Source organism: Colossoma macropomum, unplaced genomic scaffold (assembly GCF_904425465.1).
Source record: "Colossoma macropomum unplaced genomic scaffold, Colossoma_macropomum, whole genome shotgun sequence".
Lineage (NCBI taxonomy): Eukaryota > Metazoa > Chordata > Actinopteri > Characiformes > Serrasalmidae > Colossoma > Colossoma macropomum.
The window spans coordinates 17,746,099-17,759,789 of record NW_023494808.1 but is presented as its reverse complement, the minus strand read 5'-3'; the positions used below and the strand labels follow the sequence as shown (position 1 = coordinate 17,759,789).

At 39.4% G+C, this 13,691-nt stretch overlaps 1 protein-coding gene across 3 annotated transcripts in view; it reads left to right on the top strand.

Annotated features, from left to right (window-relative positions):
- LOC118798287 (rho GTPase-activating protein 20-like) overlaps positions 1 to 13,419 on the top strand; it is a 39,681-nt gene extending 26,262 nt beyond the window's left edge. For 2 of the 3 annotated variants that reach the window (XM_036557700.1, XM_036557702.1), the window contains 9 exons: positions 4 to 78; positions 1,275 to 1,341; positions 2,381 to 2,569; positions 2,676 to 2,857; positions 4,521 to 4,685; positions 8,034 to 8,149; positions 8,243 to 8,432; positions 11,333 to 11,447; positions 11,550 to 13,419. In XM_036557700.1, coding sequence (XP_036413593.1) covers positions 4 to 78; positions 1,275 to 1,341; positions 2,381 to 2,569; positions 2,676 to 2,857; positions 4,521 to 4,685; positions 8,034 to 8,149; positions 8,243 to 8,432; positions 11,333 to 11,447; positions 11,550 to 13,249 — 2,799 coding nt within the window. In that variant the 3' untranslated portion in view covers positions 13,250 to 13,419. The remainder of the gene's footprint in view (positions 1 to 3; positions 79 to 1,274; positions 1,342 to 2,380; positions 2,570 to 2,675; positions 2,858 to 4,520; positions 4,686 to 8,033; positions 8,150 to 8,242; positions 8,433 to 11,332; positions 11,448 to 11,549) is intronic. The other variant, XM_036557701.1, reaches the window with a different exon arrangement.
- Positions 13,420 to 13,691: the final 272 nt, after the last annotated feature.

The following is a 13,691-nucleotide window of genomic DNA, read 5'->3' as shown; positions in this document are numbered from 1 at the left end:
TAGAAAACCATTGCTGTGAGTAACACTGACAGCGCCAATGAAGTTACTCGTCTAGCTCTGCAACAGTTTGGCATTGTGGTGAGTTTCTCTACACAGTTTCTTCTGCTCTAGGCTTTTGCATTTGACTATTTAGAGGAGAGTCTGTGTTATTTGTGCCTGAAATTTTGTCCATACTCAAATACAGGCCAAGATCTTTCTGTCCAAGCTCAACTAGACCAGACCCCTGAAACAAACCCAAACTAGGCCACTCTTCTGTATCCAATTGTTGTTTTTTTTTCCCCCACTCATCAATTTTCTCATAAGCATAGGCCTCAGGGTCATGGACCTCGGTGCTAACTGTCAACAAAATAAGTGGGTGACTCCAGCATGCCAGATTAAATATGGTGTTAAGGTCGGGCCAACTTTGGCCTGTCAGGACATTTAATTTGGCCCTCCAGAAAGTTATAGTGTAATGTTACAAAATGCACTTTTACAAACATGATTTGAAACCTTACTACTTTTTTATTTATATATTGTTTGGTCTTTTTGGCCACCACAAACATTACCATTTGGATCCCCAAGACAAAAAAGTGGTAGGCTGTTTTAGGCAAAAGTTTGAACACTACTGGTCAAATTACATGTTTTGTTGATCTTCTAAGTGAAAATATGTTGAGACATCCTCTACAAGGAACTGAAATATGGCATTTTTCTGCAGATTTCAGTGCACAATTTCTATTTGCTGAGTTTAACATGGAAAAACCAAAATGTACCATAACTTTTGCACAAGCCACATTTAGTTTTTTTCCCCAATACATTAAATTCAGCAAACAAACAGTAATTGTGCAGAAGTGTGTTCTCTGTAGAGGATGTGTTAACTTATTTTCGCGTAGTAAATCAACCAAAACTTGTAATTTGACCAGGGGTGTTTGCATACCACTGTATATCTGAGAAATGTTGTGAGCAGCCGGGTCCCGTCGGGTTCGATAAACATTTCAAGCTCTAATTTATAAATATTCTTATATGAGTATGTTTATGAGTTCTCTGATGGCTCAGTTATGTTTAAAGGTCTACAGTGAAAAACATGAGTCAAAGCAGCAATGACTGCACAGAAATAGTACAGCTCACAGTACATAGAATTCCAGTGTATTTTAGTTACCTTTGTGTATATGTATAGCCTAACACAAAATATCTGTTCCAAGACTAGACATGCCCCCATAGGCCTCTTCATACAGGTCAGCTTTTCATCCTGGCACACAACAATTCCTTGAATGTGTTTTATTGTCTCTGGAATGCAGGGTTGTGTGAAAGACTACCAGCTGTGGGTGAGTTCCAGAAAAGACAACGCTCCGTACCCTCTCATTGGTGAGCTCGCCTTCATGCCTAAAAATTTTTTTTCAGGAGGTCATACTGTCATTCTGTAGGCATGAAGAGTCCATTGCAGTATTCAGTTTACTCACTGGGCGATAAATTCACTTTTAATTTTGTAATCTAAGGGATCTCAGCAAATGATTGTCTTCTTTGTCATGTTTGTATGTGTGAATATGTATAATTATGTGTGCTTATTATCTGTACATATTATCCAGTGTAACATTTTGCTATAGTATTTCTCCTTAAAGATCAATAAGGTTTATCCATCTATTTATCTACACTATATGTCCAAAAGTGTCCAGACACTCATTCTAATTGTGCAGGGGCACATTCTGCATTCTGTAGAAAAAAACTACATATATAACACAAGCTTGCCAAATGACAAGTTATTTACTGCACAGTGTTCCTAGTATTTAAAAATATGATACAATATTATTCAATTAGGCTACCTAAGTTACTATCCACATAAGTGGCTAACCTAACTTAAAAATGCCTTTTTTGCATTTCTGGTAGGCTAAGAATACATGTGAATACCCATATGCACCTACTGCTAGCCTCCTATTGAGAACAGTTACCATACAGCATAACTATGGCAACTGAAAACGTTTAAAAGAAAGACGCTGTGGTACTGTGGCAGTAGTGAATTTGCGTGGTCTTAATGTTTGTGTTGTATATTTTAACCCAAGGCTGAAACTGGAAACTTTACAGCTTACATAATGACTTTTTTCAATGATTATAGCAAGACACAGCAACATTTTATTACTCATTCGACATTTGACCTCACTAATGCTCTTGTGGCTGAATGCAAACAAATCCTCACAGCAATGTTCCAACATCTGGCCTTAACAGAAGAATGAAGGCTGTTTCTGCAGCAAACAGGCCACAAACTCCCTTTTAATCCATGAATTCAGAAGAAACACTGAGTGAGCAGGTGTCTACAAACTTTTGGACACATAGTGTATCTACACTAATATATATTTATATACTGTATTAGTGAGTTTGTATGTTTCTCTTTCATTTTGACTCTGCACAGGTCATGAGTTTCCTTTCAGTATACAGATGAGCCATATTCGAGAGCCACTGGGTCAAACAGGTGACAAGAGTGATGCAGTTAGTCCGCCTGACAAAGACGTGGAGTTCCTTTTCGATCAGTTACAGTCAGACAGTCAGTGCCAATTCATCCTGAAGCCAAGCAGAGTGGCTGTGGGCCACTCCTTTGTGGGTAAATGCCTTAATGTTTCCTGTTAAAAATCTGCAACCTTAGCAAAAGATTCATGTTTCTTTTTTATTTGGCATTCAATGTGCTTTTCATCTTCTTTCATTCTAAGTCGATCCAGACCAGAAGCCGTTCAAGAGACGGCGCTCGCTCATCAACTGGGCTTTTTGGCGTGGCTCTACCACTCAGCTGGATGACTCACCTCCATCACCGCTTCTTCCCACCACTGGTAGGCTCTTTGGCCTGCCGCTCAGTGTGGTGTGCATGGAAAACAGCCTCCCCAGGCCCATCATGGTGAGTGTGGGAATCGTATTCACAGTCGTGTTTATAAAAAAAAAAACAAACACGCTGAAGAGTCAGTGGTAAACCATGAGGCGACAAATTCACAGTGTCTAATTTAAGCGCGGGACACTTTGCATGTTTTCCTCCAATTTTACCAGCACAGACGAGCTGGAAATGTTCGAATTAATGACGGTTGGGGTGGCCAAAGGCTGCAATATGCTGATTAAAACTCTAACCAATCACAAAATTGTTTATGTGCTGTGAACATCCTGACCAAACACAGATATATATGCTGTCGACATTTTGACAAACAAAAGTGTGCACGTAATCCAACAAACCTCAATCATTTTTTATCAAAATAATGCAGCTAGTCTTTAACCACATCAAGGATTCACCAGAAAGTTTTCTTACATCCTGACGTATATCTTAATCACAAGATGTCACAAAGAATCATGATAAGGGACACTCTTAGCAAAAAGGGTTCTTTATAGACCAATGTACAGAAATAGTTCAATTGGTGTTTTATTTAAATCCGAGACATTAATCGAGACAATAATAAGCTAATTGTGCAAAAAAAAAAAAAATTAACCATTTAAAAATGTTCTTTAAAGGACCATTTACAGGTTTTCTGTAACTACTGAAGGGCAGTGTTTATAAGGCTACACAACATAAATGACATAAACCCGCTGAGACATTTATAAAGGTTTATTCCAATAAGTGCAGTTGTCATAGAACATGTTGAGACGAAACGAGATCAAAATGACGAAAAGCAGCCTTTATGCCACTCACACTTGTTGGAATAAGCTTTTATAAAGGTTTAGGTCTGTGTCAGTTGTCATTTAAGGCTTATGTAGGTGTCATGTAGCCTTATGGAGGCTGCCATTCAGTACAGTGTTAGCAGGTTTTCCATCATATAGAAGAACCTCATAACCTTGTAAAGAACTACTTATGCATTAAAATGTTCATTTGAGTCATCATGGTTTTGTTTCTGACAATTGATTTCTAAAGAATCCTTAAAGAGCCACTTTTTTTAAGGGAGTAGTTTGTCCATATTCCACCCTAGTGCTGATAGGCTCTCATAGAAGCCTTGAACACATGTAGCTTTCTACTTCCTTAGAAAGATGATTTTTTTAATATGGTCATGTATCCTCTCTCTGGTTGACTCTTTCATCTCAGAGGTGGTTCGTCTGACTCATGCCTCCATTGATTTGTAGTGGTAGGCTTTTTGTAGTGGTAGGCATTTTTGAACCTGCACAGTGGTGAAAATTTTATGTATAGTTGCTGGAGTGGCGGTTCACACTGCAAATTAAAAGATGAAAAGTTTTCGGTTTCAGTTTCCTACTTTTTTTTCAGTTAAAGTGCTTCCCTTTGGACCAATTTTTATTAAAGATTGTACTGTAAAATAGGGCTACACAGTGTTTGTTAAATCTTAGCACAGTACTTTTGCAATACTGATACAACAAAAGTCTGGAATTTGCAAATGAGCCCTTTAATAAATTACAAAAAAATGGAAATGTACGTGTGGTGAGCATCTTGAACAATGTCAGATGTTGGAACAAAACCTTGAATCTCCAAAATGGCAAAAATGTTGTTGCTATAAATACAGTACAGTGTTTTGTCCCTCTCATGCAGTCCTACTGTAAAATATATATCTGGCTTTATTTTCTGTCTCTAGGACATGTTGGTGTTTCTGTTCCAAGAGGGGCCGTTCACAAGGGGAATCTTCCGGCGCTCTGCCGGGGCCAAGGCCTGCAGGGAGTTGAGAGACATACTGGACTCTGGAATCCAGGACATTCAGCTGACCCGTCAATCCATCTTTGTGATTGCTGCTGTCTTCAAGGCAAGTTTTATCCTGTGATATATGACTAGAACTGCAGAATATATTAACGGTACAAAGTAACATGGAAACCTTATTTTGCATAGTGGCTCCTGATCTGTCCAAGGTTGTGGTATTGGCTTGTGTGTGTGTGCTTGCTGTTAGTCTGTGTATCTGTGTATCTGTGCGAGGATTTTCCCAGAATAAACCTCTGTTTGTGTTTTTGTATGCGTCAGAAAAGGTGGCATATGTGTCCCACATGTTGACGCTAGTTCCAGTTTTTACTGGAAAAGCACTTACATAATACTAGGCAGATGATGATTTCTAACTTGGTTATTACGTACATAATCTTCTTAATTAAATATCTTAGAAGCATTTATTAGTGCTGGTAACTGAATTAAGTTCCTTGGATATGCATGAGTATCATTAATCGAATTTTCTCAGAGTATACTGACTAGTGCGAAACCCTCAGGGCCTTCTGTGAAATTAAATATTATAATATAATATAATATAATATAACATAATATATATAAGTTAATATATTCAGCATGCCTTTTGTAATTAAATGCTGAAAGTATTGTAGTACTGCTCTAAATTCTTTATTAAGTTTTGTTTGGAAACTTAAGATCTCGAAAAGGCCGACAGAAAATTGTCAATTTTTTTTCCATGGCATCTAGGTTGATACAGCCAATACCATTGGTTAGGACTTCAGTAGCTGGACTGAAGACCTAATGTGTCAGATCAACCACCAACATAATTAGGAAGTGACAGTAGAATCAGCCAGTTGGATTTTGATTTGTGCTGGGTGGGATCAATTGTGAGAAAAAACCTTACTTTATGCTTTTTTTTTAGAAGTTGTAGATATGTCATAGACTGTGAACACAAGTGGTAGCCTGATTGCATTTTAATCAGGTGTTAGCAATGGAAAACAGGAAAGGCTCTTTACCAGAAGGCTGTACTGAAAGGGTCACTGTAAAATAGGGCTGAACTATTTGAGGAAAATATCTAATTGCGATTTTTCTGAGTAATATTGTGAGTGCGTTTTATATTGCAATTGTTTTCTATAAATTAAGGTTCTGACATGTTTTTGTTTTACCAAGAAAACTAGAATATCCACTCTTTTCTGGTTTGAGGCCTGACCCTTTAAAGTAGTGTGCCAGAAAGCCAATAAATTGTGAACACATGGAGGTTTGGTTGCCTCTGAGTGGCCTCACTCTACAGGCAGTGTACAACTCTGTGTTATTAGGTTTAATTTCCCCTCTTAAAACTTAAGAAAACATTTTTGATAATGTAAGCTATAATTAAAAAAAAAATTGCAGCTCCTGCGATTTGAAAATTGCACTCTTAAATTGCGATTTTGGTATAAAAACTATTAATCTTTCAGCTCTACTGTAAAACTGCTACAAGTTAAAATATATGTTAATATGACTGTTACAGTCTTCAGATGTTTGTGTTCAATCTAGAACAGCTAAAAATAGTTTATGTGAATTGCTGTTAGCTTAGTGTTAACATACTACTACAATCGCTAACATATTTCACTAACAGAAATAATAGTCACAGCTCGCCACTGGTATTTACAAATGTTTAATAATAATAATCAAATGTATTTATTTTATACCTGGTAATATAAAAGAAGTAAAATAACAGGAGAAAAGATAAACTTTGTGTGTTGTGTGTAGACTAAAAAGATATGCTGTCAGATGTTCCTTAACATTAAATGTACCAAACCTGACTGTCTAATTGTGAAAGGTCACAAGTTTCAGTTTAGAAAGTCAATAACAGAACAAGGCCTCTCAGCTATTTCTGTAAATCACCCAGGGTTTTTACAGAAAGACAGTATCTGTAGATGTAAGATTACGTGGTGGAACATAAACAGACAGACATTTAGTGAGTTACACAAGTGCTAGGCCACTAACAGCTTTAAAAACAACTTAAAATCTGTCCCAAAGAAATAGGTAAGCAGTAATGCAGGAAGTCCTTTTATTTGTTGTTCCAATAAATTGCATTTTTATGCATTGCTGCTGAATGTAAAAGGTGTTTTAAACACCTCAGTGTCACTGCTGGCTTGAGAGGTGTCTGCCAACCACAACTGTGCACAACAGTGCTCCTGTAGCTAGTAGCCGGGGCATCATGCACTACCATGTCAGTACCATGTTGAAATCACCGCTGTGGCAAGAATGGCCCACCACCCAAATAATCTCAGGTCAGCGGGGATCCCCTTCCATAAACTAGATTCAAGGTTCGGATTTGAAGATTTCTGAGCTATGTAATGCCTACAAGGTCAGTAATTAAAAGTGATGATACATTTGGATATGTATTGTAGGTGTAAATACTAAACCGGCCAACTATGTATAATTAAATATTTAATGTCATCCCATGAGTAAAAGGAAAAATATACCAAGTAAAACTCACCTGTCACTGATGCCAGTGTTGCATCCTGTATATGTACTGTACTGATATTACTTTAGCAAGGTTACATGAGTCATGTGGTGTGATCGTGTTATCTGAAAGGTAGTGATACATTTAATCCTCTCTCCAGTTAAATACCCTTAAGCTGTTCTGAGAAACTGTCAGTCAAATTAAGAAGTGCTCAGTAAGTGGCACATGATCAGATCTAAACAGGTGGCACATGTAACTTCACATGGATCATCGTAAGCAAATATCAAAATATTTCATGGTTTCATTACCTGCGCTTATATAAATATATATATTATTAAATATATTAAATACAAGTTATTACAAAAAAAACAAGGTTTATGAGCATTTATGAGCACCTATCACAGTTACTGTTCAGTGGAGTTTAGATCAGCGTTCTGCGCAAGCCACTAGAGTTCCTCCACCCATCAAACTCTTAATGTATCTCACTTTATACACAGGGGCTCAGTCGTGCGAGAACAGGAGACAACCTTCCCCAAACTGTTGCCACAAAATTGGAAGCATATAATTGTCTTTGTAAGCTGTAACATTAACATTACCTTTCACTGGAACTAAGGAACAAAGCCTAAACCCTGAAAAACAGCCCCAGCCCCTTCTAATAGTAGCACTTACAGTTGACAGGAGCAGATCTAAGGGCAGAAATGTCTTAGAAGTTGGTTGTATTTACTGATTCTCACAATCCAGTCCAACCTGTGGATTTTTTTCATATCTGAATCAGGAGTGGAGCTTGATTCTCTCTTTTTTTATCTTTTATCTATTTTATCTCGCTTGAACTTATTGGCTATTAACTGGAAATTAATTAAATGAAGGGTAGTCTCTGACTTTAGCACAAGTAATTCACTCCAAAGTTAATAATGAATAGCATCACTTATAATCAGTGTGGATAGGATTCACTTTAAATGGATATTATCTATTATCTATGTGTACATAATGCAGGACTTCCTGCGGAGCATTCCAGGCAGCCTGTTACTGTCAGAGTTCTATGAGAAGTGGATGGCCACCATGGATATGTCTGATGAAGCAGATGACAACCAACTGAAGGCCATTCAAAGGTACTTTAAAATGACCTTTCAATCAGGACTTCAGAATCTCAGAAATCCAGAGCTATAAATTGTTAATCATTGATCTTTATTTCTGTCTTTCAGTTTGGTGGCGTCTCTTCCCCCTGAGAATATCCTGCTTCTAAAGCATGTTTTGGCAGTGCTGTATAGCATCCAGCTCCGTGCCCAAGACAACCAGATGAATGCCTTCAACCTTGCCGTTTGCATTGCTCCCAGCATGCTCTCTTCTCCTGCACCCAGCAGCCCTGAGATGGAGGGAGAAGGTGCCAAAAAGGTGAGGTGGTCTTTCGTCCAGGTTACCAGGCACTAGCTTTGTTTATCCAAATACAGCTCATATGACCCTGTTTCTTTAGGTTCAAGAATACAAAATATTAAACCTTACCAAAGTCCATCTTCTTTTACTAATCATTATGAAAAATGTTTAAAGTAAATAGACGGGAAGAAGGATTGTCTTGTTTCAAGTATTTGACAAGAAAAAAGAAATATTGACAGGAGGATTCAGCTGTTATTAAAGTAACAAATTACTAGACCGGTTATAATAATTAACAGTTATCTGAAGGTTGGCTATATGTAAGCCGAACCACTCCGTCTTTACATCCTTATTGTTCTACAATTTTTTTTCTGCTGTGCTGGAGTCAAGACGACTTCTTTTACTGATTATCACCTCCCCAGGCTTCACAGGGAACTTGTGTTGGCTTATGAATATTTGTTGCTTTCTCTCTTATCAACACCTCAAACAAAGATGTGTTTGAACTACAATCTGGGAATATGTAGGTGAGCCCTTTTTGCATCTGGCATCAGATGATTTACTCTGCCAGTGCGTCAATCATAGGTTGAAGCTCCAGGATTCAGTGGCTCACTGACATGTTCTGTTATCTATGATCACATGACAATTGCATTTGAACCACACTTGGAAGCAGTGCTTGGAAACAGCTTTGCTTTGAAAGCTCCAGAAACAGCATCAAAAACAGTATATGATATATACTATACGATATGGTGGTATCGAGCATCCCATCACTTCTGAAACGTGATGGAAGTTTACATTACAGTATTACCTAAAGAAAAGAAGTATTACATATAGAAAAACATGAGACTTCCATAGTTGTGAACAAGAAAATGAATAGAAATTTAAGGCAGGAAAGAGAGAATTCTCCTCTTTGTCTTTAGGTCTTAACAAAGAGCATAGTAAAGATAATTTTGCCTTATTGTTGCTTGAAGGCCAGCTGTAAAGGACACTAGACTATGTCCAGTATTGTGTTAAAAAATGAGTTGTGATCTAGTAAATTTTCATCATTTTCCTTTTGGACAAAAGACAAGACAGCTTGCGGCGTCTTCTGTGTTGGTTTATGCTTTCAAAAACTAATTTCATACGCTGTGAAAGCTGTCACCCACTGTCCTCCATATATCCGCTTTCTTGTATAAGGCTCTCATTTTACACATTTTGTTTTTGTTTTGGAGATGTTTTTGAGCTAGTTGCTGGAAGCAGCAGCTCACTGGGAAATATTTCAAGCATTTCCTTCAGATTCTTGAGGTCAGTGCCATTCTCACAGTATCCGTTATGATGGAGCTCTCGCCTCTTGCGGTTTGTTTGGATATGCGTGTGGTGGCCTGTGTGTTGCCGTTCAGCCCAGAAATTTTTAGATTTCAACATTCCCCAACGACACTGATCTTGGCTTCAGCACCGCCTAAGTAAACCATTGCAAGCACACTCTAATCTCTGACTGAATTTATGTGTGAGTTCTTTTTTACTGCAATAGCACAGTTATTTTTCTTTGAGGAAATCGTAAAAGCCTGGGATCCTGCCCCCCAATTCATCTCTTTCACCAGCTTTTGTAATGTGTTGGTGTACAATTACACACTGTGCTATAAACTAAAGGCTTTTTGTCTAGGCTGTTGACCAGTGCCATCTGACTAACTTTTTTAAACTGAGGGCTGTTTTATGAAATATCCTAATTTTTCAGAAGATAGTGTACATGCTGCAGTTCTGGGGAAGAAGTGAATGATAAGAGTGCATCACATTGTGATTGGCAGATTTTTAATTACTCTGTGTTCCAAAATTTGTATACATGTGTGCTAACAAAGACTGAAACAATTTGTTTTTGAATGAATGTTTTTCCAAGCATCATCCGTCCTTGACATTTTTATGGTTGGCACTTCTTTTTTCCCCCAAGAGACACGGACTGCAAACACTTTTCGGTAAACAACTAAGAAATCAAAACAGAATGTTGATGCACATCTGTTGGGTTTAAACAGAAATCAAACCAGGATAAAGCTAGCCTAAGCATCCCCTGTTGACATCATCTTGCTGCTCAATGTGTGTTTCATTTTTTCCTCGTCTAGAAGGATTAGTAAACGAGATTTACAAACAAAGCTGGCCTCCAGATCTGAATTTCTCTGCATTTCTGACAAGAATTAACCTTTGAGATCTCAAACTGGAACAATGAATTCTTGAGAATTTCGCCCCGATTTTTTTTCCTGGGATTAATTTGCATTTAATTCCATTATCTACATTCTAAGCAAAAAGGGTTCCTTTTTGCTATATAGAACCAGTTTCCAAAAGGTTCTAAAAATAATCATCTACAGCAGGTACTTAATCATGGTGAATGACTATTTAATCATGCAAATAACTAATTAAGGACTCAAGTGGTTCTTTGAGTTGTCAAGGTTCTACATAAATGATATGTTTTGTTGATTTTCTAAGTCAAAATAAGTTCACACATCCTCTAGAGAAAACAAATATAAATATGGCATTTCTCTGCAAATGTTAGTGCACAATTCCTATTTATTTGCTGGGCTCAAATTTAGGAAAACAAATAAAACAAAAATATAAAATGTGCCATAACTTCTTAACAGGCCACATGTTGTTTTTTTTCCCCATACGTTCAATTCAGTAAATAAACAGTAATCGAACACTAAAATATGCAGAAGTGTGTTCTCTGTAGAGGATCTCTTAACTTATTCACACTTAGAAAATCAAGAAAAGATGTCATTTGAGCAGGGGCGCCCAAACTTTTGTATACAACTGCATAACCATTGCCTTTTCTATAGAATCTCCCTTTTTTAGGGGTGTACGTGTTCTAGCAAAATAAGCTTGCAGTGCTGTACAGTTCCACAAAATGATCATTTTATTAATAATAAAACATATCTATTATAAACATTCTTGTCTCTTCTCAGGTCTGTGACTTGGCACGGTTAATGATTGAAAATTGCAAGGCAGTAATGGGAGAAGATGTGACCACACTGTTTGATGGGTTTCCTCAAAGATGCAGTATAGATGGTCATGGTTCAGGTAAAGAAACTTTCCCAGACTCTTTATTTATATTCCCAAAAGATTTAAATCATATGCTACACATATTTTTCACAAACTGACCCTGTTTTCCTTTCTGTACAGATGTGTCCTCTTACCAGATGACAGACTCTTCGTATGACAGTCTTGAGAATGAACTGAATGATGACTCTGGATCACCCTTCCAGCCCATGCAGAGGTCGCGAGGGAAGCCAGACAGTCGCAGCTGTGACTCAGTGCTCACCCTCAGTGACTGTGACCTGGACCAACCTGAAACTGACCCAGACAACACCCTTTCCACTCACCTCTTGCTTCCCCCACTAACCCATCCTGTAAAAACTAGCCCAGCAGTGAGCCCGTCCTCTCCTCGCCCCCATTCCCCATGTGAGGTACCTGTTTTGTCACAGGGAATTCGTCAGCTGAGACGTTGTTCTGAGCCCGCCATCTGGAACGCAACCTCATCTTTGAGCAAATACCTGGAACAGAGGGGGAACCGAAAGGGCAGCTATGACGGTGCAACAAGCCAAGGCAAAAGCGATGCAGCCGAGATGTTTGCCAAACATTTGAAAAATCTGAGGTTGGACAAGCAGGACAGCTCCAGTCAGAGGGGTCAGAGTGAGAGGGTTGTCCCCCGACGACGAAAAGAGCAACTTAAACCTCCGCCTCTGCATCTAGACGCCAGCTGCTCAAGTCTTTATTCTCCCGCGGCTTCCCCAACACGATCTTCAATGAGCTCCCTGGATAGTGCTTTCTCTCAGCACTCGGCCGACTTTGCCAAACCTTGCTCCCAACCTGTAGGCAGCTTCAAGGCAATAGTGAGTTCTTCTCCCCGATCTCCTGGCATTGTGTCCACACCTTCACCTGGCCCAACACTTCCTTCTCCAAAGGAATCTCCACCTAAAGAGAAATTTGATTGGAGCCAACTGAGGAGCAGTCATGGGCTACACCCAAATACCTGGCTCAAGAAAGACCACAGACTCTCCTTGTCGAAGGACAGAATTGGCCTGGAAGACGAGGAAACTGGGGATCCACATCTCCAATCTGAGGTTTCCTCCAAGATGGGCCACAGCAAGGAAAAGAGAGGTCAAGAGTCGAGCATTTCAACTTCTATGAAAGGGTCAAACAGCCCTCCTTCCTATGAAGAAGCCATGCTACAGACACAGCACAGCAGGTCAGTTTATTACCCTGCCTCAGAGAAACCACTGACAGTCAAAGAACTGAGAGAGCTTCACAACCAGGCCTGTTCAGTGCGCAAGACGACAAGGTGTTTTCAAAAGAGCACATATAACCCGACAGCAGGTGAGAACAGCAACCTGCCGAAGTCGTTGTTCTATGGGCAGAGTGGTCGATGTTTGGCAATGCACAGGCAGAAATCATACTCCCTCATTCCTGTCGAAGAGAAGTCTAATGGATGTCCTTCCAGTCAGCGACGAGCATCTGAACCCGGAGGGACTTGCCTAGGGCTGGACAGAGAAGCTGCAAAGAATCTGGAGCATCTCCATAGGCAGGCTATAGGAAGACAAGATGGAAGTTCACTCTCTCACCCTCATGGACTCAAGGTGTCCGATGTGGAACCTCATGACAAGGCTAGTGAACCCCGGTTTTGCTTGTCCCCTGCTGCAACAAAGGCTGTAAGGGACTATTTCTCTTTCCACGGAGGTGAAGACCCCCAGAGTAATCTAAAGAAGAGTCAGGAAGTGGCACTGGCTGTTGTCCATGGCAAACGGGAATGGATGAGAAGGTGCAGTGACCCACGGCTGGAGGACTTCGAAAAAATGCTTTTTGCGGAGGAGTCTTACGTTTAAGTGACTGGCCGTTTCCCAGATTCAGTCCTGGAGTGTTTCTCCCTGCTTTGATCACACCTGAATACATCTGTTAATTTTTAATTGTACACCAATCAGGCATAACATTAAACCACCTCCTTGTTTCTACGCTCATTGTCCATTTTATCAGCTCCACTTACTATATAGAAGCACTTTGTAGTTCTACAATTACAGACTGTAGTCCATCTGTTTCCCTGCATACTTTGTTAGCCCCCTTTCACCCTGTTCTTCAGTGGTCAGGACCCCCATGGACCCTCACAGAGCAGGTACTATTTGGGTGGTGGATCATTCTCAGCACTGCAGTAACACTGACGTGGTGGTGGTGTGTTAGTGTGTGTTGTGCTGGTATGAGTGGATCAGACACGGCAGTGCTGCTGGAGTTTTTAAACACTATGTCCACTCACTGTCCACTCTGTTAGACACT